General features: G+C 39.3%; 1 protein-coding gene across 5 annotated transcripts in view; it reads right to left on the bottom strand.

Moving 5' to 3' along the window:
* NFX1 (nuclear transcription factor, X-box binding 1) overlaps positions 1-23,340 on the bottom strand; it is a 65,862-nt gene that overhangs the window by 30,568 nt on the left and 11,954 nt on the right. For all 5 annotated transcript variants that reach the window (XM_081518724.1, XM_081518735.1, XM_081518744.1 and 2 more), the window contains 8 exons: positions 19,825-19,983; positions 18,423-18,500; positions 14,524-14,629; positions 11,696-11,767; positions 9,754-9,893; positions 6,194-6,293; positions 5,893-6,110; positions 517-614 (listed from right to left, as the gene is read on the bottom strand). In XM_081518724.1, coding sequence (XP_081374850.1) covers positions 517-614; positions 5,893-6,110; positions 6,194-6,293; positions 9,754-9,893; positions 11,696-11,767; positions 14,524-14,629; positions 18,423-18,500; positions 19,825-19,983 — 971 coding nt within the window. The remainder of the gene's footprint in view (positions 1-516; positions 615-5,892; positions 6,111-6,193; positions 6,294-9,753; positions 9,894-11,695; positions 11,768-14,523; positions 14,630-18,422; positions 18,501-19,824; positions 19,984-23,340) is intronic.

The following is a 23,340-nucleotide window of genomic DNA, read 5'->3' as shown; positions in this document are numbered from 1 at the left end:
GTATATACCAGTTTTCAATGAGTTCTGAGAGTTCTTCCAGCAAATAATCAAACCTTAAGGGTAGCCCTGGGGACCACTGGATTGCAGCTGGTATCAGAGGTAAAGGTGGTCATGTGGACTCATTCGGCAATTGTCTAAACTCCTGCAATGTGTCAGAAGTGAGGAAGATCTTGTGGACTGTGTTCCCTCTAACTTCTTAGTGAGCTAACTACTTTCAATGGTGCTACTGTACTTCTCTTCTGGCATCTAGCACTGCCACATTTGTATTTAGTCGAGCTACTTGTATATGGGCCCTAAGCCTATCAGTGGCCTCTGAGTCTTACATGCTGGACCCCTTCATACCTATTCTACAACTGATCCACAGTAGGTGTTGGTATATACTGGTTGGATTGGATGAATCATGCAAAGTATAACAGGAATAAGTCTGAGGTTATTTTGATTCCTTCCCTCCCATCATCACCAATTGATTAATAAAAAGCACTGGTGGCAACAACTCTAGCATCATGTAGGATTTACCTTTGTTCTGAAAGAGCATCTGCAGGAAATAACTGATGTGCGAGAGCATGGTCCACAGTCTCCTTCATGACAGAGCTTTTCACAGGTATGAATGAAATCTTTAATAGAAATGAAAAGAGCTGGGGATGAAAATTGCAACTACTCATTTTCAGATTCCCAAATTCACTAGCCACAATGGTTTTCCACCTCTGTGCCCTTCAACTCTGTCACCAGAGCTGAGGGAAGAAGAATGCTGTTAATGTCTCTTGCCCTATCTTCCCCTCATCTGGCCAGCTGGGCCTTTTCCAGCAAGGAAAGCCCCAGCATTAGTCACCGGAATATGCTTTGGGGCACAAGGTGCTCTGTGTTCATCAAAGAAAAGATCTTCTGACTCTTTATTGAGACCTCAAGTCTCCAAATTAGGCTTGGATCTCCTTAAAATTGTAGCTATGGGTGACTTACTGAAGCACTCTTGACTCTAGGGAGTCAAAATCATCTAAGGATCATAAATAACCAGAAACCATGATCCATAATCTCACTGACTAAGTTCTATGAATGTCTGGTGATAGGTGGCCTGCCATTCGCTCTGTTAAGCTGGGTTTTAGAACAAGGCCTGTTTCTTGGACTCCCCAGGGATCATCCATAGTCTCTTTCCATGGCTGCTGCTTACATGATACTTTTTTTCCATCCCTTTACCTTCAGCCTAACTGTATGTCTGACTCTAAAGCCTGTTTCCTGAAGATGGCATTAGAGCTGCATCTTTTTAAAATTCATTTTGATAATCTCTGCTTTTTGTCTAATTGCTTAATCCATTCACATTAATGTTACTATTAATATAGTCGGATATATATCTGCCATTTTACTTTTAGTTTTACGTCTCATGGCTTTTTTGTTAATCTAATCTTCCTTCATTGTTTTCTTTTACATTAAGTGAGTATTCTCCACTGTAATATTTTCCCCCAGTAGTGGCATTTTCCACTATATTTTGAGTTATCCTTCTTAACAGTTGCTCTAGAGCTTATCAGTGGTACACATCTGAGTCGACTTCAGATGTGTACAAACCTAATTCCTGTGAGATATAGAAGCCTTATACCCATACAGCTCTATTTTCTCTTCTCTTTTGTGCTATTACTGTTATACATATTACATCTAAATGTGCTATAAATTTAACAGTACAATGTTAAAATTATTGCTTTATATAATATTATGCCTATTAAAGAAGCTGAAAAAAGAAAGGAGAGCAAGTATATGACATAATTTGTTATATTTATCTCATTTACTGTTACTGGTTTTCTTCATTTGTTCCTAAAGATCTGAGTTACCATCTGATATCACTTCTTTAACTGCAATACAACCTTGATACCACCTACTCCCTTCGTGCTGTTATTGTCAGATATATTTCTATATATTATAGGCCTAACAACACAATTATATATATATTATTTTATACTATCGCTTTTTAAATCAGTTGAGAAAGAAGAAATATGCACTTATACTTTCTTTTATGATTATGTAATTAACTTTACTCTTTTTTTTCTTGTGGATTTCCATGTATCAGCCTGAAGACCTCTCTTTAGTATTTACCGTAAAGTAGATCTGCTAGGAGAGAACTCTTGATTCTTTCATTTTTGAAAGACTTGCTGCATATAAGATTCTTGGTTGGTAATTTTTTTCTTTCAGCACTTTGAATAGGTCATCTCACTGTCTCCCTCTTGTGATAGAGTGTTCTCCACTGTTTCTGATGAGCAGTCACCTGTGAATGTTATAGTGGTTCCCTAGTATGTAATGTGTCATTTTTCTCTTGCTGTTTTCAAATTTTGTCCTTGTCTTTGGCCTTCAACACTTTCACTATGTGCCTTGGAATTTGTCCTATGGAGTTTTTTAGTTTCTTGGATGTGCAAATTAATGTCTTTCAATAAATTTGAAAAGTTTCCCACCAGTATTTGAATATTTGTCTGCTCCTTTTTCCTCTCCTGGTGCTCCACCATTCTGATGTGCTTAAAGGTGTCCCATGTTTCTCTGAGGCACTATTCATTTTTATTCACTTCATTTTCTCTATGTTTTTGGGATTATATTATCACTATAACACAGATCTATCTTCACATTTATTGATCCTCTCTTCTGCCAGCTCAAATTTACTGTTGAGTACCTTTGATGAATTTTTTATTTTAATTACTGGACTTTTCAACTCCAGATTTTCCTTTGGGTTCTTTTTTTATAACTTCTATCTCTTTACTGATACTCTATTTGATGAAATACTGCCTTTGTACCTTCCTTTAACTCTTCAAGTATGGTTTCCTTTAGTTCTTTGAATGTATTCATAATGGCTACCTTGACAGCTTTGTTAAATCTGACACTGATCACTCTCACAGAAAACTGAAAGTTTCTGTTACCTGTGGGGTTTTTTTTGTTTGCATACTTTGTAATTTTTTTGTTGGAAACTGAACATTTTTAGTTATCTGTTGTTTGCAGTAACTCTGGATACTACTTCCTCTTTTCACAGCCTGCCTGTTTGTTCGCTAGGCTATTTTAGTGAATTCTATTTCTATCACAGTACAAAGACATTGGTGTCATTCTTTTGATGGCACATCCCTGGGCATGTGCACTGTCACCCTGGGAAGAACAACGGTGTCAGTAGGACTCTCTTTGACCGTCTCTTTCCCTGATCCTTCTGATAAGCCGTCTGCCTCTCTTAGTATTACATTTAGTCCTGAGGCTTCACTAATTGCTGGCTGACTGCAGCGTCCCAGGATATTAATTGCTCAGCAGTCTGATCCAATAAAATTTGGGCAGAGGTAGTCTTTGAGGCAAGTCTATGAACTTTGTTCTGACCCCAGGATGGTTCCTCCTGCTATCTCCTTCCCTGGTTCTCTCTGGTGAACCAGGTGGCCTATATAGTTTAGCTTGTTGCTCTTAATTAAGAGGAACTATTGTTTTCTAAAGGGCCCTTAGGTCTGACTTCTCCACACTCTCTTTCAAATTAAAGTCAGTTCCTTTAGGGAATATTTTGGAGTTCTCTTTGCTTATGGATTGTCTCTCCCCCCTGGAAAAGGTCACTCAGTCACTGGGTGCTGGGTGGGACAACAGCCTCTAGTTTTCTTGGCTTGTGTCTCACATTGTGAAACCTCTGCCCTACAAGTGAACTGGGGTGAGGGTGACTGAGGCCCCAGTACTCCTGTTGTGACTGGAATAGGGCCTCCAATCTATGTGTGACCTGTATGGAGGAAGGGAACCCCCAAACCTGGCAGTTGTGGTTACCACAAGTTTAGCCTTTTCAACTTGGAGTTGGGGGGATAAGAAATGCTGATGGTCCGCTCCTCCTAGCAAGTAACCCTTGACTGGGAACTGAGGGCGGATGAAATGTGCCCGATTTCTTGGGCACACCCATCCTTTGGTTGAGCTGATTTGGGAAGGGGCAGGGAAGGAGGGAGTAGGCTGTGACTCAAACAACACAGACTCTTGCTGTTCTTAACTCAGTTTTAGTAGGTTTTCTTCAATAAAAATTTCTTCATTGGAGTTATGTGTGTAGGACAGTTTCCAGAGACTTTAAATGGTTGCTTTTTTTTTATATAGTTTTCCCCAGCTTTGCTTATTTTGCTCCTCAGGCTACTATCCTGAAAGCAGAACACCACTTAGTCTTTTGTACTAAAGCTATGTAACTAGGATGGAAATTTCCTACTGGGTGACATACTAATGGACCTAAACAAGATTTCTGTAGATAAGCCAGGTCTGAATAAACATGAGATCCACTGTTACCGCCAGTCATGGGCTTTTCTTTGAGCTTCTCAATCCAACTCACCTTAGCTCCTTAATAGCTTTCCATGATTAAAACTCTGCTGAAGTATAGCAGTTACTCTTGAAACTCCTGAGCTGGTCTTGTCCCACCCCCAGGTCTGTTCATACTGACAGTTACTGTCATTCTCTTGCTGAAGGCCCTCTGCAGTACCCATTTCACATTTCTTCTTTCTCTTCATGCCAACAAGCTATCTGAGCCTCAGGGCAGTATATCTAGTCATTACATACGAAGTTCTTACGAAACTGACCCATGTGCTTTCTGAAATGGGAAGATCTTTACCGTCTCTCTGGATTTGCAAGTCATTTGATCTGTTTCACAGGGCTTATCTGAAGATACATTTTCCTGGTAGACACAGAGAAGCAACAGACAACCAATTTTCCTGACGAGGTTGAAATGTATTAAAATAAGAGAAAAGGGCGTTTCTTCTCTATACATAATTTTAAAGTCAGACTGAGAAAAGGAATTAGGTAGGGTGCTCCTACTGGTACTTGGAAGAAATGTGAATCTTTCTTCTTGGAAAAATGGAAACCAAACTTAAAAGAGTCTATCTTTACCACAGATAGTTATAGGAACACCTCTTTTATACAGACCCAATTGCTCAGTTTCATTTTTCTAAATACGCAGCTTTTGAAAACTCAGGAGAGAAGCTGCCAACTCACTGTAAAACTGTACATGCACATATCCCAAGGGCTGCCTCAGAAAGTATCAGTCAGAAGCTCAGATCATTGCTTTATAGCTAATCTCAACAAACCTTTTCTGCTTTCTATATCCAAGTAATCAGAGCCCACAAGTCAGAAGAAAAGGAGAGTCACTAAAGGTAGCATGAAAGCATTCACAAGAAAATAAACAACCAAAAGGTTTAACAAGTAAGTAAAACAGTCAAACTGCACCTTGCTATGGGGAAATACCTGAGAAACTTCAGCAAGCCCAGGGGGAATCAGTGCATTCAGCAGAATACAATAACTGAGGTTCAGGGAAATGATGACTCTCAGTCAAATAAGGGGAAAGAAATTGTCTTCCTAACGTCTATTCAAAGAAGGAAAGTAATGTACATTTTAGAAAAATGTCCCTTCAAAACGATTTTCAGGAGGTGTTATTCTCTGTTAGATGGGAAACCTATCTGAAGAGAAAGATGTTTCTTGAGTGGTTCAAACAAATAAAGTTTAAGTGTACTTAAAATTTCAGTTCTTAAAATGCCTCACCCAGTTAAAATGTTTCTATTATATGAAAATGCTTCTAAATACTTGCTGAACCCTAAATTACTAAAAGGATATCTGACATTCACACTAGTATAGGCTGCTAAGAGAAATCATAAACACCCCAACCTCCCCCCCCGCACCACAAAACAGTATTTAACCACAACTGTCCTGAGTTGGCAATAAAATACCTGAATTACTAATAGAAAGATCATTCGGGCAAATGTGAGCTTTCACAAGTATATTTTGAGAAGGAAAGGAAAAGTAACCACACAAATCTGATCATAATATTTAGAAATACCTCTGATACTGTAACTGGAATTAAATACTATTTTGTTTAAGTAGTTGCTGCTGCCAAATATTTACATTTACATTTTTAAAGACAACTTTCCGTCCACTAGTTACCTAGGGAACCACAAGGCAGAGGCTTGCCGCACACTTTTCCACATGAAGGCACAGGATCCATGCATGTCTTCCGACCACTACTTCCAAGTTCCAGCAACTGGCTGAGAGGAGTTTGCCCACAAGGGCAATAGCGCACCAGCTGGGGGAGCCGTGGGCATGGCTGGCAGGGCTGAGGGTGACACACTTGAGAACATGCATGGTTCCCACATTTCAAGTCCCTGTTAAGAAAAACAACACACTATTACATAATTGTTGCATTAAATACAGCTTTATGCTAACTGAGAAAAACATAAAACCTTACTTGCCACATATCTTTAAACAGCCAAAGTCCCCAAATCCATCAGACTTTCCAATGTCTGTTCCACATAACACATCTCGGGAGGTGCTGCCACAGTAGCATACTTGAGGACACAATTTCAAAAATGAAAGATTAGTAATCTGCACAAGTGTTTAAAATATTCCAAACAATCTATAAGAAGACACAAAATCCTATTCACTACTGTTGATCAGACCCGGCGCAGACATAAATGTGGCTTATACAGCAGCTCTAAGCTGCACCTAAGAGCTCTACCATAGGAAAAAAATTTAGAAGGCTTTGTTAATTTTAACATATCTCATGGTACACCTGTAGCACACCTCAACATGAGTATTAAAGTGAAACAGACTAGTCTCTGGTCCATAAGGCCATGGTTGGAAACCATGGATCATGAGGCTCCCTGGGGTCCTGTAGAGATGTCACAGAAGACGGAAGCTAAACAGGGTAATTATGGAGGTACTGATGACTGGATTCCACACTCATTTCAACCAAGGAGCATAGATTTAATACTTCATATCTTGGGGTTCACCTAAAATGCTTAGGAAAAGTGTCTGCTGCTAAAAAGAAATTTTAAGATAGATACAATATAAAACCCTTATTAATCTGTATTCTACTATTGTTAAATCTGAAGTAATCGTGTCTGAGAACTGATACTGAGTAAAAAATGTTTCAAAGAACTTGAGACTTTTATTGACTATTTAGAGAACTCAGTCTAATATCTATAGATTTTTCTGTGGGTTGAAGAAATAATAGGTTGCTTTATGTGCTGCATTTAAGGAGTTATTTTCAAAGCAAACAAGAAAAGTGTTGGTTTCTGACTAATACGTAACAAAGTCTGGTAAGGACTAATTTTCATCAATTTAGATAATTTTTCTGATAAGGGCCACTTTACATTTTCAGTTTATAATGAACACTTTTTGTCAATAAAGATATTAACCAAGATGCTTGATTTTTAAAATACATATTTACTCTCCCAGTAAGTACATGGGAAGTTTCATTCCCTGTTCTGAAACTCATTAAATAAAGATTTACTTATTAGATGAATTATAGGTGCAGGATGTGCAATCAAGATTGGAAGAATCAACAAACTGGTAAACAAAACCCTAGCAACAGGGAGGCTGTGTAAGCAGGCTTTTTTTTTGCTAAGTGTCTGCTGAAATAGAATAGACTTGTTTTTTTCCAGAGGTATAAGATAGCTATGAACCAAAGAATCAAGGGCCAGAAAATTGACAATTCTTTTCAAGTACACAAGAACATTCTCTAGGACTGATGACAATACTAGGGAACAAAACAAACCTCAACAAAACAGAAACTAAAAAACACCTTGAGACAGAAAGTCTACAAATAAATGCTGGAGAGGGTGTGGAGAAAACGGAACCCATCTACACTGTTGGTGGGAATATAAGTTGATACAGCCACTACATTGATGGCCAAAATACTTGGCTAGATAATAGAATATGGACAAACAAAAAGTCTTCAACTGGGTTTGAAAAAGTCAGCTACATACACAAAAACAGAAAGGAAGAGACTGGGATCCATACAAATCTGACAAAAAAGTGTGATTTAGTCCAATATGAATCAAGAGCTAAAAAATGGTCCAGATCAAAGACAATCTATACTGCTAAGACCAAACTGCCAGTATATATTTACTCCTGCTTTATCTCAAAATGGGTTTAATGCAGCATATAAGGACATATGAAATAAATGAAGAGAACATACATCATGTGAAAATAAAAAGTAAAATAATGGTAAGGATACAGAATGAATCATAGCTAAGAAGTACACATTATAAAGATGGACATTAGGTCAGTTATACCAGCTTCCTAAGATATTATCTTTGAGGAAAAACAACTATTCTTGGAACTAAGAACAAACAGGACTTTCTGCCCAGAGGGCCCATAAACAAAACACTAAATAATATACGGCACAATTCTCTATGTAAAATCCTTATAGCACATACCACAAAACATTTCATAGGGATATTTCTTATTTTAAGTGCCAACATAGATCAACAGCATCACATCAAGGTAAAATTTAATAAACTAAAACTATAGGACCAATGCACTGCAGCCCAAGATCTCTATAGATTAGAGACAGCCATAGAAACAGAGAAAGCATATAATAAGTGGTCTTTTGAGACTCACTTCTTTCACTTAGTATAATATTTTGGAGGTTCATCTACTTCATAGCATGTATCAATATTTCATTCCTTTTCATGGTTGAATAATACACTGTTTTATGGATATATCATGTTATTCCATTTATCAGTTGATATTTGCATTATTGCCACATTTTGACTATTATGAATAATGCTGCTATGATCATCCATTTAGAAGTTTTGTATAGACATATATTTTCATTTCCCTTGGGTATATGTTGAGGAATAGAATTGCAGTCACCTAGCAACTCTATGTTTAACCTTTAAAGGAACTACTATATTATTTTCTTTTTCCTTTTGGCTGCACCACACAGCTTGTGAGACCTAGGTTCCCTGACCAGGGACTAAACCTGGGCCACAGCAGTGAAAGCTCAGAATCCTAACCACTAGGCCACCAGGGCGATTCCTTAGACTGTTTTTTAAAGTGGTTACACTATTATACTCTTACTGTGCCTTTAATTTATACTTTCCTAGTGTTTAAAGGTGTCAAGCATCTTCTATGTGTTTATTGGCCATTTATAATTATTTTCTTTTGTGACGTACCTCTTCAAGTTGATTTGTAGGAGACTATCTTTCTGTTTTTCTTTAGAAAGAGAGTACTTTAAATATTCTGCATACAATCTGTGATATATCTATTCATTTTCTTAACATTGTCTATTGTTGAACAGAAATTTCTTAATGTGATAAAGTTCAATTTAACATTTTTTGTTGCTCTATGAAATCTTTGCCTGATCCCAAAGTCATGAAAATATTCTTTTATAGTTTCTTCTGGAAACTGTTCCTGGGTTTTACATTTAAGTCCAAGATCCATATAGAATTAATGTTTGTGTAAAGAGTGAGACAGGGGTTGAGGGTCACTTTTTTCCCATATATACATCCAGTTGTTCTAGGACCATTTGTAAAAAGACTCCTTTTCCCACTGAATTAACTTAATATCTTGGCTGAAATCAACTGACTGTAATATACTGAGGTCTATTTCTGGACTCCATTGTCAGAATCTACTAGTCTACCTTTATACCAATAACCACAATGTCATGATTGCTATTACTTTATAAGCCTTAAAATCAGGTCTTTCAAATTTGTTCTCTTTCAAGATTGCTTTGGCCTTTTGTGCACCCTTTTCAAGTAGTCACTGCAAAAAGACTTCCCAAGCAGTTACTTTCAAACAGCATTAAAAAAATCTACTGTCCAAGTTCTATAGGACAACGACCTATACTGGTATTATGTGACCAAAATAATGAAAACCAGTTCTTTCTACCCAAGATAACAGACCTAATAGAGTCTTTTGTGACTACAGGCTTGAGACAAATCCATGTCTTCAATACAACTGTAAATAAGGTTCCAAAAAAGTCCCTAAGTATGGCTGGCTGGTGTGCTCACCACTTACCCTGGTTCAATATGACCCGACAAGGTTGGCATGGACCCCCATGGCACAGCTCAGCACAGTGGTGCTGACCACAATTCAAAACATTGTCACAAGGGTTAGAACAGTGAACTGAGACAGCCTGACCGCAGCGAACTGTGTGCCTGTAAAAAGAGAAAACATAAAGACGGCATTAGCCTAATGTTGGACACTGAGGTCCTATTTGACAGCTAAACTAACCCTTCCCCAAATCCTACTAAACCTCTCTGGGCCCCATTTCCCCTACTTCTTCTAAGTTTCCCTCCTCCAATCACTCCCTCAATTACACTTCCTTTCTCCATTCTTTCTTCTTTTTCCTCCTTTGCGTCTCTCTCCCCTATTTTCTGGCCAGATAGGAATTGAGGGCCTAAGTATTGTTACACTGTGATTTCTCCTCTGAGCTGAAGCAGCATGCAGGAGGGGAAAGAGCCTGGAGCTCCCACAGAATCTTACAGATCTGGGTGGGGAAGTTAGATGGAGTTCTAACAAATATTCCTGGAATGAAAGCACAATGGCATTCTCCTGGGACCCTGCACTCTGGCATTTTCAGCAGCTATAACATTGTACTTAAGAACATACTGTATGTGACTTTGATTCAGGAAGGGAAATAATTCTGGCTTTGTTCTAATAAACATCCTGATTTTGCTGACTTATTAGCCAGAGAAGGATATGAGGCCACTGCTCTTACACAATTGTCTTCAGGTTTCTTTTCAGGGTAATAGTTTAGAGTTTGGAATCTACTCTCCCACAAAAAGTTCTATTCTATTCCACTACTCTCACTTCAGCTATGTATTTTGTTTTAAAAAGTCACTGTTACATACATAGATGATCAGTTTTCAGTGCGCAGCATCACAGCTAATATCAACCCCTTGAGGAAGACACTATTATTTCTACCATATGAAAAGAAAAATAAGGCTCAGCAGGAGAAAGCAACTTGCCCAGGTCAGCAACTAGTTAGTGGCAGAGCCCAAATCTGACCTGGGCTTTCTGACCAGAAGGCCTTGCATGTGACTCTCAGGCTAGACTGCTACTCTTGTAAGTTCAGTAAACACTTAAAAAATGTTTATCACTGAAAAATCTGCACTATTCCATCTCATCTTGTGGTTCAGGAATCACTGTAAGGTCTTCACTGGACCTCAGAGGCAGTCCACAGCTATGCAGCTATCAATGGTCCCTGCACTGATAAAGCATAACTTGCACTGTAATGAAAAGAGGGCGGGCTCTGGGGGCCACTTATTCTTTCTTTCAACAATATTCACTGAAAACCTCCTAGACACCAGATACTACGCTAGGCACAGGTAAATGATCCTTGCCTCCTGAACCTTAGCAGGCTGGGGTTCAACTCCTGGTTCTTTCACCCACTGGAGATGTTAAGAAAAAAGTCCTATAGTGCTGCTGCTGCTGCTGCTAAGTCGCTTCAGTCGTGTCCAACTCTGTGCGACCCCATAGACGGCAGCCCACCAGGCTCCGCCATCCCTGGGATTCTCCAGGCAAGAACACTGGAGTGGGTTGCCATTTCCTTCTCCAGTGCATGAACAGGAAAAGTGAAAGTGAAGTCGCTCAGTCATATCCGACTCTTAGCGACCCCATGGACTACAGCCTACCAGGCTCCTCCATCCATGGGATTTTCCAGGCAAGAGTACTGCAGTGGGGTGCCATTGCCTTCTCCGAAGTCCTATAGTATTTCGCCTAAAATGGGTAATCTCACTTTTTATAACCTTTTAATCACTTAAAAGATTGCAAAACAGGATTAAGGCAGCACAGGATTTACTATTTACAGAAAAGTACTATTTACACCTACCATTTATTAATGGTAGTAAATAAATACTATTTGCACCTACCTACTAATCTTTCATTTTAGAAATTCATACATAAACCATCAATGTGGAAACTGAAGTCTTCTTTTGGAGTACAATTCTAACTTTACCTTGTCCGTCCACATTCACATGTTTTAGTCATAAAGGCAGGGCAGGGTGGGCAAGGTCCTGGATGGCACAGACTAAAAAAGAAAAGTTTTGATGAATAAATCATACTTATGTATCCAAACTTGAACAAAGCTGCCCCAACTGAGCCCAACTGTGAATATGGCAGCAAATAAACTTACTATGAAATGTTTTAGTATTTATCGAAAGTTGATTAACTATTTAAACAAAGATACCAACAATGTTTTTATATAGAAAGGATTGATAGCAGTACCATTTTAGAATATTTAACCAGAAAAGAAAAGCCCAAGTCAAAATACTGGTCTTATTTGGGTCTGACCAGTTGAAGATAGCATTTCTAAATATGGTCTTGGCCCACTTAGTGCAGTGTGTAGGGATAAAGAGGTTGCCACTCAGGATGGTCAACAGAGTCCTTCAGAAGATCATAACTCAATCAATATTCAGTTCAGTCACTCAGTTGTGTCCAACTCTTTGTGGCCGCATGGACTGCAGCACACCAGGCCTCCCTGTTCAATGTAACAGACCTCAAATCTGCTAGGTCCATGAGAAGTACAGACATGTTCTCATCAGCTAGTGAAGTGGTAACAGGCGATGGGCTAACAATGAGAACAGTGGAAAGAAGGCAGGGGTGAGGGGAGGCATGCTGGTGAGTAACAAAGGGGAGAGGGACTCACAGAAAGGACTGGGCTCAATGATATGCTAGAGGTCAGAATCAGGCCTCTGAACAGAATATTTTTTATAGGAGCTATGATAAAAAGAGGCCAAAGGAAAAAATAACGAAACGGATATATTTAAACAAATACTACCCTCTTCAAAGCAGACACCCCTGGTATATTACACAGAAATCTCACTCTTTAAAACATTTTGGGAACTTGGAGGGGGGAGGCAGCATCTACATGATGAGAATTTACTATAAAAATCAGGTGTGCCTGACTGGATTTTTTTTTATGTAACCCTTAAATCAGTTATAATAATTATTAAATCAGTTTTAAACACTGAAAACAATCTAGAAACATATGCCCAATCTCCTAAGGTGATCCATTTTGACAGACTGAACCACAGAAGACTAAGATTAAGCATGCTTCTTTAAGGATGAATATCATTATTCAATAGCTACATTCCATATGATATGCCTCAACACTTTCAGATGAAATTATTTTCATGGCTGGACATTTAAATAACTTTAGAGTGAAAGACAAACTGCTGGTCAGGTGTGGGTGATTTCAGGTTATTTCAAACATTCCTGAGGCCTGGACTTAATCCCTGGACTTAAAGAGTAATGGTTCACAACACTGCTACATACTAGAATCACTTGGAAAGCTTTTACAATTACAATGCTTAGAATGTATTTGAGTTAGTTCCAGTGAGATGGATGACCCTAGAGCCTATTACACAGAGTGAAGTAAGTTAGAAAGAGAGAAACAAATACTGTATATGAATGCATATATGGAATCAAGAAAGATGGTACTGATGAACCTATTTAGAGGGCAGCAATGGAGATGCAGAGAGAGAACAGACTTGTGGACAGAAGGGGAAGGAGAGGGTGGGACAAATGGAGAGGGTAACATGGAAATATATACACTACCACAAGTAAAACAGATAGCCAGTGGGAATTTGCTGTATGACTCATGGAGCTCAAACCAGTGCTCTGTGACAACCTAGAGGGGTGGGATAGGTTGGGAGGAGGGGGGTATGTTCAAGAGGTAGGGGACATATGTATACCTATGACTGATTCATGTTGATGTATGGAAGAAACCAACACAATATTGTAAAGCAATTATCCTTCAATTAAAAATAAATAAACATTTTAAAAAACAAACAAACACAAAAACACTACAAAGCTTAGATCTAACCCCAGGAGATTCTGATTTAATTGCTCTGAGGCAGAGACTGGGCACTTGTGTTTTAAAATGCTCCTTCAATGACTGACCATCTGGTCTGCATCACAGCTGGTGTCCTCTGATAGTCAGGACAGGGGCCCATTTCTAGTGAAGGCGTTGGAAAGATACTTCATGCAAGGGTTAATTTCTTATTACTGAATTTACTCAAAATGCCAGTTGAGGGAAGGAACAGATGAGTCTCTGGATTCTGATCTATGAAAGCAGTCAAAGGAAGAGGAGGGGCTGACTGCCCAGCAGATGGCAGACCATGCTGTTTAGCCCAGTCTGACCAGCTCTCCCCACTGACAGTCCCCAGCACCACCCCCACATGGTGATCACAAGACCTCTGATCCAACTCCTGTTCCTGCAACAGAAACTAGATAACAGCAGAAGCAACTATAACACTAGTATCTGTATTACTCTTAGATTTGGGTAATAAAAGCAAGTGTTATCATTTTTTGACCACTTACCATGTGCCAGGCTCTGGGCCAAGTCTTTAAGTGTGTTACTTTAACATTTGTAGAACTCTGTAACTAGTTTTGATCATATCATTATTACCTTGCAGGTTCAGAAACTGAGGCTCAGAGAAGTAATTTGTCCAACATCACATAGCTGTTAAGTGATGAACACAGGAATTAAACCTATGTCTGAAATCAGTCTGTAGAAATTTATTTGTAACTGATCAATTGTTTATTATGGTTCATTTCTTTCCTCATCTGTAAAATGGAGATGATAAATATCTATACATCACTGGGCTGTTAGTATTCAACGAGACAACTTTTGTAGAGTTCCTGGCACACAGCAAGAGCTCGGTAAATGATACGACGCTGTCCTTCACCTAGGCCTGTTACACATTAACCAAATATGCACACTGACAGCCACAAGCAAAGCGTGTTCACCAGGAATCCCAGGAGTCTAGAGTTCCAACTTACAGGTTACAGGAATGTGGGCAGTCCTGGCCAGGCTGTTTCCTTCTACAGACCTCACCACAACTATGTGGAATTTCATTTCTGCTCCATTCAGGATTCTTTACCTTGCCTAAAACATATCGGATCAGAGAGTTAATGGTATTAATTTCAACTGTTATCCCATAGACTTCAGTGAAATAATACAATATAACCAGACAGTATGAAACATACATGAGGTTTTCTTTAGTTCAATAAACACATTATCCTCAAACAAAAAGTTCAATGTAACGCTACTCGTCAAAAGCTTTACTGAGTATGATAAAGTTGGGATGACCTGGAAAAGACAAACTAGTCATTTTTACTTATGAAAATGTCCCTTTCACTAATTTAATCTAAGATTTTTAAAATAAGCCTTTAAAATAAGTCCTTCTATAAATGGGTCTTTGAATTGATAGGGGAGTACCTACTTTAAGAAACAGAAAGAGGAAATAAGCAAAGACAGCAATGGCGGGGAGGTAGTAGTGATGGAAAGAACACAGGATCCCCTGCATAGTAGGAACTCGCCTATTCTAAAATTATAATACAGGCATAAAAGGGTTATAGTTTTATAATCAAGTCACTCCACAAATCTTTAGTAAACCTCTTTCATGAACTCAGTGCATGGGCAGGAAGAATAAAACTGAGAGGCATGGGACTCTCCCTTGACCTTGAGGAATTCATTCTCACTTGGGCAATTTACATCCTGAATGAAGCCGATTCCCGATCCTTGGCCTCTGCTTTTCTCTCTTGCCTGTCTCAGATATCTTGTTCATTTCTCTGAGGTTCAATACACCTAAAGGCCAATGAGTCCTAAATCTTTATCTTCTACATTGCATTGCCCTGAATCCTCAGTTTCAGTTCTACATCTCTGTCTGCTGAACATCTGTGCTTGAGGTTTCAGTCACTTTAAATTGCCTATGTATCTACTAAGTTAGCATCTTTCTTCTTAGGCCCCACCCTCTTTAGGGTTCCCTGTTTCTGTTAGTGACACCATCACTGTCAAGAGTCACACGAACTCAAAAACTAGAGTCATCTTCCTTTTTCTTCTATATTCTATTTAATCACCAAATCTTGTCAATTTTCCTACATAGTGAACCTCATGCCTTGCCTCCCTCCACCTCAACTCCCACTCTTCCTCTCTACTGGCCAGAACCTCATCTCCATACTATCAGAAAAACCTCCCTGACTCTGTGCTTTCTTGCTTCAACATGGTGCCCAGGTTTTCTCCTACCATCTTTCAATGGCCCCACCTCCTTCCCTGACTCTAAAAGGTGGTTCTTTCCCCTTCAACTGCCAGGGTTCTGCATTATCGACTTCTTTTCACTCATTACGCTTTCACCTACTAGCGTCTCATCTATTGCTCTCAACTGCGACTATCATCCCTAATCCTGATCTTTCTTCAAACATTCCTAACTTCCTGTAGAACATCTTTCACTGGTTGTCTTACTCCTCCAACTCAACATTTCTAAATTGAATTCACTTGTCTCCACCAAACCTGGTTCTCTTGACCTGCCCATTTCTGTTCTTGGTATCACCATTTCCAAAAGCGTGAAACTCTGGAGCCACGTTTGGGTTCCTTCCTTTCCCATTGTTGTTAATTCCTGTTTACCTTTGAAATTTTACACTCTTTCCTTTCTGTCCCACTCTAAAACCCATTCTAGACTTTCAGTATTCTTCACCTGAGTTATTATAAGTCCCCAAACTGTTTAGGTCCCAAAATAATTTACTCATTGCAGCCAGACTGATCTTCATAAAGAATCACTTTGATGCCCTCAGTGGCTTCCCACAGCCTGACAAATGGAAGTCCCAACGTCTAGGCCTGGCACGAAGAAGTCACCCCTATCTTTCTAGTCATCTCTTACTTCTCCACCTTCGTAGACCCTGGGCTCCATAAGTGGATGACTCCTTCTCCCAGCAGACTCTAAGCCTTGTTGGTTTTAAACCTAGTTTCCAAGTCCAGTTCAATTTCACCTCCTTCATGAAGGCCCCCTTCATCATCCAGCCAGAAGTCACAGACTCTGTACTTCAAGTAGAACAGCAAGATAATTGTGTCTTAAATCTTAGCCTCTAAGCTCTGAGAAGTCAATAAATAGTCTCATTCCTCTGTTTCTTCATGGTGCCTGGTACATTAATGCTGCTGCTGCTGCTAAGTTGCGTCAGTCGTGTCCAACTCTGTGTGACCCCATAGACGGCAGCCCACCAGGCTCCTCCGTCCCTGGGATTCTCCAGGCAAGAGTACAGGAGTGGGGTGCCATTGCCTTCTCCGGGTACATTAATAAGTTCTCAATAAAGTACATTAAACCAATGGTCTCCCTGAAGAGCAGAGTAGGGCAAAGTTCTCAGGTACAACAAGGCCATTATTTGCATTACCACACCGTTCTACCTCACTCGGATCATCTCGACCGTCACCTCCACATTCTTTTATCTTCTTAGGTTCTCATATATAGTTTGTCAGTGAAGGCTTTAACAAGATTTTAAATTTCATTATGGTGCTTCATGTTTAAAAATCCTTTAAAATACTTAAGCCTTGGTATTGGTCTTAATTGTCTGATTTACAATTGATCTCTTGCTGCCTTTCCGGTAGTACATTCAAGAATATTCATTCCTTCAACTAATACTAATTCAGTATCTACTAAGCCTCAGATTTTTGCAATAAAACATATGAGACCAGCAGAGTTTGGATAAGAGTGGCCAAAGTGAGATTGGAGATAAGAAAGGAAGTTTTCTTTGGAAGAGGATGGTTGGGGTAACATCCTGAATGAAACAGTGGATGAGGATTTAAAGAAAAGAAGATAGTTGAGTTCACAAAAAGGTTGAGTCTAGAAGTTAAAAACTGTTGATGGTCAGTGACCAACTCTTGGTGGAAGCTGGCAGTTAACTAACAAGAAAGGAGAAATGTGAGCAAATAAGTTAAAAAAAGGAGAGCAAGCAGAAAAGAAATAGAGCTAGTCATTTCAAGAAGTGAATGGTCAAAAGTAATGAGGGCTGCTGAGTGGCCAAAAAATTTAAGAATTAATCAAATCAGCCCTGAATTTGGTCAGGAAGGACGTCATCGATGACTTTTGAATACAGTTTCAGTGAGGTAATGAGGGCAGAAGTAAAAATGAAGTAGTTCAAGGAGGAAGAAAAATGATTAAGAAATACAATCTGAGAAATCAACAGCCAGATGGTAAGTTCAGTTCAGTCGCCCAGTTGTGTCTGACTCTTTGCGACCCCATGGACTGCAGCACGCCAGGCTTCCCTGTCCATCAGGTGGTAAAGTCTAGCCATTAAAAGACAGGCAGGAAAGAGAGAGAGAGAAAAGACACGCAGGAAATATGTTAGCAACAGATACAAGCACCTGGATCACAGAAAGTGTTTTTCTTAACACATGGAAGAACCAAGCTATTCCAAAACAGGAAGTATTCCATAAAGAGGGAGAGCACAAGGATAAAGAGTTTGTAATGCTGGTTTACACAAAATCTCTCTTTATTATAAAGACCAATGACTGATTTCTTGGATTAAATAAAGTACACTTCACATTACTCTTCACTCATGTTATTAAAATCTGGAATTTCAAAGTGAGTTACAGCTAGAGGTGAGAAGCAGCCTGTACCCACTTCTGCCATTTGATCAGCTCTGATCTAAAGAGAAGACCAAGGAGACCTGGTGGGCATGATGAGAAGGCCTATCTCCAGAACAGTCTGCCAAGAATACAAAGGCCTGTGACTCTAGTTGTGTAGAGACTACATGCATGTGATGTCTTACAGACTCTGTAGCTTTGAAGTCTCGTTAGTAACTTCTAAAGCACGCCCAGCACACTGCCTCTCCTGCGCTGGGAAATAAGGCACAATGCACAAAGTGAAAGCAAAACACACCAGTGTATGTAAAAAAAAAAAACTCACCACAGAAACAAGTATAGGTATTAGGAACATGTGCAGAAACATTCTGACACGCAGGGCACCTCCAACCACTCTGGCCATCTGTCAAGAAAAAGGAAAAGAAATAAAAATAATTTCCTTACAAAAGCACATGTAATTTAAAACATTTTAAATCTATAGGAAGCCATAATACTGAAGTAGTGGTAGTAGTTTCCATGTTAAGGATCAGACTTTAAAGAAATAAATTCACAATACTGAATGCTTTGCTTAAATATTGGATTTAGGCTTATATTTATAAGGACTTCAGATACTGTGAATACAGTAGGTATGCATTTTGTCCTACTTTTTAAAATTGAGATCGAATCAGCACATAACATTGTGTAAGTTTAAGGTGCACAGCGTGTTGATTTGATACATTTATATATTACAGTATGATTATCACCACAGTCTTAGTTAACATCTCCACCATTTCATAAAATTAACTTTTTATTTTGTGGGAGAATGTTCTATTACTTTAAATATCAAAGTAAACATCTGAACCTTGGTTTGAAAAAAAAGGTAGGATAAAATACTTGAGTACATGCAGGAAAACCCACATGTTTTCAATTAGAAGCACCAAAGTTCAGAAAGCATATATTATTAATAGTATTCACATTAACCAACCCAAGAATACTGGAGTGGGTAGCCTATCCCTTCTCCAGGGTATCTTCCCAACCCAGGAATCAAACTGGGATCTCCTGCACTGCAGGCGATTCTTTACCAGCTGAGCTACCAGGGAAGCCCCAAAACACTTGAGTACGTGCAGGAAAACCCAAATGTTTTAAATTAGGAGAGCCAAAGTTCAGAAAGCATATATAATTAATAATATTTGCATTATCCCTAAATACTATGATAACTTTGGGAAAAGCCCACAAAATACTATGGAGAAGATCTGTTAAAGCTATAGCAAATTCAAAATCCTAAGGGTAAATTAAATATTGCTTTCTATAAATTTTCTAAAGCAAACTATACAAGAAACCTTTCCTAACAAATAAGCTACAAGGATGTACAGTACAACACAAGAAATATAGCCAATATTTCATAGTAACTATAAATGGAATATAACTTAAAAATTGCAAATAGCTATGCTGTGCACCTGAAACTTACATAATATTATATATAAACTATACCTCAATTTTTAAAAAGCTGTTCTCTATAGTTGCTACTTGGATAAAAGCATCATTTTCAGTAAAAGTCACGGATTATGTTGTACCTTAAGTATATTTTAGTATGTTTAGCTGGTTTAAGATTTATAGCTTAATAACAGTCATCCAAAATAATTGATCTGGACAACACACTCTCCCTACAGATAAAACACTCAAGGAGAATTAAACCTGAACATACCAAATGGATGAGAAAAACTCTTCAGAAGAGAGAAATGACTGACCTGCTTGAGATGCTGGAGACCTGGCCCATTTCTTTATGCAGTTCAAATGAAACACATGGTAACAGCTCTGACAACTCCACACTGGGGCTGTGACACGAACCAATTCACAGCACACCATGCACTCGTATTTTTCTGTGGTGAGCTGTTCAATCAGAGAACCTGTTTAAAAAACAAAACAGATAAACTCAAACACAGAAAAACATTCCTTAGTCAACCAAGGATCAGCAAGGTACCTGAGAGAAGAATACAAACATAGAGATTTTAAGGCATGTCTGGCTCTGAGTAAGGTGGTTGTTCAGAGTGTGAGGCTGAGAAGCGGCAGGGATATGCTGAGATGGAGGACTCAGGAAGCAGGTCTGGGACTCAGGGAGGGATTCACACATCTGAGGAAACATTCCCAAGAAACTGCCCAGGATCCTACCAGTATCTCCTCCTACCACACGGCTAAAGCGTTCATAGGATAAACTCATGGCACCATGCCTTGCCCTCTTTGAATCTACCACATCCACGAATTTACGTTAGGGAGGGGCTCATGAAGCTGCAGTGGTCGGGTGCAAGAAAACTAAGCCTAGTCACGACTAACCATCGTGAGGTGGTTCTAGTAGATGCCCTGGAAGTCTTTCAAAGACAGGCTTGGTGCCTACCACAAGCCCCAGGGTTACTAGACTGAAGGAGACACAGTCTCTGGCTCCAGAAGCTCAGCATCTATGAGAGAGACCAGTGAATGATGTCATAAGAATCCTCCCAGATTTACTCAATACTTTCACCCACTTCCAGACTTTTGCCTCGAACACGAATTCAGTAAAGTCTTTCTAAATCTCAAGTGTAGCCAGACCTGAGAGTATATAGTGTTTGTGTATTCTTTTTTTAAGTCCATATTTTTAGCATTTATTTCACAATACTACTTTATCTGTTATCACGCCCAAGTAAGTTAAAAGAATAAAACAACTAACCTTCAATACATCATGCTGATTGTTATGCTAAAGCACTTTACACATATTTAATTCTCTTAACAAAGATATCGGAGAAGGCAATGGCAACCCACTCCAGTACTCTTGCCTGGAAAGTCCCATGGATCGAGGAGCCTGGTAGGCTGCAGTCCATGGGGTCGCTAGGAGTCGGACACGACTGAGCGACTTCACTTTTACTTTTCCCTTTCATGCATTGGAGAAGGAAATGGCAACCCACTCCAGTGTTCTTGCCTGGAGAATCTCAGGGACGGGGGAGCCTGGTGGGCTGTCATCTATGGGGTCGCACAGAGTCGGACACGACTGAAGCGACTTAGCAGCAGCAGCAGCAACAAAAATATAATAGAGGTACCATTTTATAGATGAAGAAAGCAAGGCTCAAAGTGGTTATACCATTCACCTAAGATCATATAACTAGAAATTTAAAAAATCAAAATTCAAATTCATCACTATTAATGTGAACTCCAAAGTTCACATTTTAATCATTCCATAATATTAGCTTCCTAAGATTACTCTGTTTGTCCAGTTCAGTGTCAAAAGAAATATAGAACACAATACTGTCAGCTCCGGAAGGCAGGACCAGGGCCTTGCTGACTGTAGTATGTCCATTGCCTGGCCCATACCAGGTACTCAGTGAACTGAGTGAGAGAATAAATGAGTATCATCTAGTCTGTTCCATAATCTCTCTCCTTGGAAAGTTTTAGGCTTTAGTAAAGTTTCTGAGATAGCTCTTTTCCTCTGGAGAAAGCCTGGAATGCAGATACTGCGAGTGACTGATGAAAGGGAAATTGATCTGCTCTAGACACAGATGGACACATTATAAAATTGAATTCTATTATAAAAACCAAGGAATCTGATTCTTTCTTAAAAGAAGGCATACCCTACCTTGCATAGGTTAACATTTCTGAATAACAAAGTTAATTATATTTCCTATCAGTTACCATGCTACATATTGAAGATTCTGGAAGATTCTGGAGATAAGAGGAAGCCCATAAGAGAGTGAGATTTGAGACATTTATATATGAAGCTGATTGGGGCACAGGAATGGTCAGTGAGACTTATACTTAGGGTGCATTTTATAGAAAATGCCTACTGATCATTCCAGAATAGCACTGAGAATTAAAGCACACAGAAAGGTTACGTGAAGTATGGAACATACCTGAGAACACTACAATTTTTACTCTGAAGACTGTCTTTTTATTTTACTGTTTCTCTTATTCATTAAATTTAATGCTTGTTAAGAAATCACTACTGTGATGCTTTTAAGTCCAGTCACAGTGAAATCTGACCACTAGGATGCACATACATTTAGTTACGTGGTGACAGTTGTCAACTGAATGTCCTACAAATTCCAGCCTTTCCCAAGGCTGTCTCTTTCATCCCATGTTCAGTATGTTCACAAATCCTGCTGGTTCTACCTTCAAAACAGATCCAGAATCCAACCTCTACTGCTAACACTCTGGTCAAAGCTGCTATCCTATCCACTCACCTGGATTATTACAACGGCCTCCCAACTAGTCTTCCTGCTTCTGCCCTTGCCCCCTTCAGGCTATTCTCACCATAGCCACCAGAGGGAGCACATCAAATGAAAATTAGAAGAGACACTCTCCTGTTCAGAACTTGTCAACGGTTCCTCCATCGCGTGCCTCTGGAAGCCGAAGTCTTTACAATGGCCTTCACCACCTTCCAGTCCTCACCTGTGACTCCTCTTTCCCTAGGCCACTACTCTGAGACAACACCAGCCTCCTTCCTAGCCCTAAACTGGCAGGCAGATTCCTGCAAGGAGGTTTTTACAATTTGTTCTTCCCTCTGCCTAGAATACACTTCCCCCTGACATTTGCACAGCTCAGCTCCTCACCCGCTTCAGGTGTTTACTCAAAATATGGTCTTCTCAATAGGGCAGTCTCTGGCCACACTTCAGAAACTGGAACCTACTCCCCTCAGCATTCCATATCTCTCTCATCTTCCTTCATATCACTAAAGTCTAATATCATATATTTTACTTATTTTACCGTATTTCCTAACTCTATACATAGAAGGCACTCAATAATACTTGCTGTATGAATAAAAGAAAGTAATAAATAAAATGACAGTAAAAGGTTCTAGAAAGACACTAGAAAGGGAGACAGTATAATTCTTTCACCAACATTTCAGTTTTATCCAAGTGTGTAACATATGTAAAACAAGGCACTAACCCAGAATAGCTCTGTGCCAGTTAACTATCACATTTCAGGTGTAAGACTCTTGTCCAGGCTGGGTGCAGCCCTATCCTGACCACTGGCTCTTCTTCACTCCTAAACCCTCTCCCACCATTCCTCAGTCATGACTGTGTCTACTCTACACGTTGACAGCATGTCAGTAAAGAGGGTGACAACCCAGTGAAATAATCAGAAGAATAGAGACCTGTCTGTAGAAGCGACTACAAACATTTCAGATACACCAATACATTATTAATAACAAAATACCTAAAACAATCCTAACTTGAAAAATCCAATTGTAAAAAGACATTTTTTGAGGCAAACAGGGAAATTCAGTTGTAGACTGGGTA

The sequence above is a fragment of the Giraffa tippelskirchi genome, chromosome 1 (genome assembly GCF_054371585.1).
Source record: "Giraffa tippelskirchi isolate mGirTip1 chromosome 1, T2T-mGirTip1v1.2.pri, whole genome shotgun sequence".
Classification (NCBI taxonomy): Eukaryota; Metazoa; Chordata; class Mammalia; order Artiodactyla; family Giraffidae; genus Giraffa; species Giraffa tippelskirchi.
The sequence above is the reverse complement of the archived record's forward strand: the minus strand, read 5'-3'. Positions and strand labels throughout refer to the sequence as shown.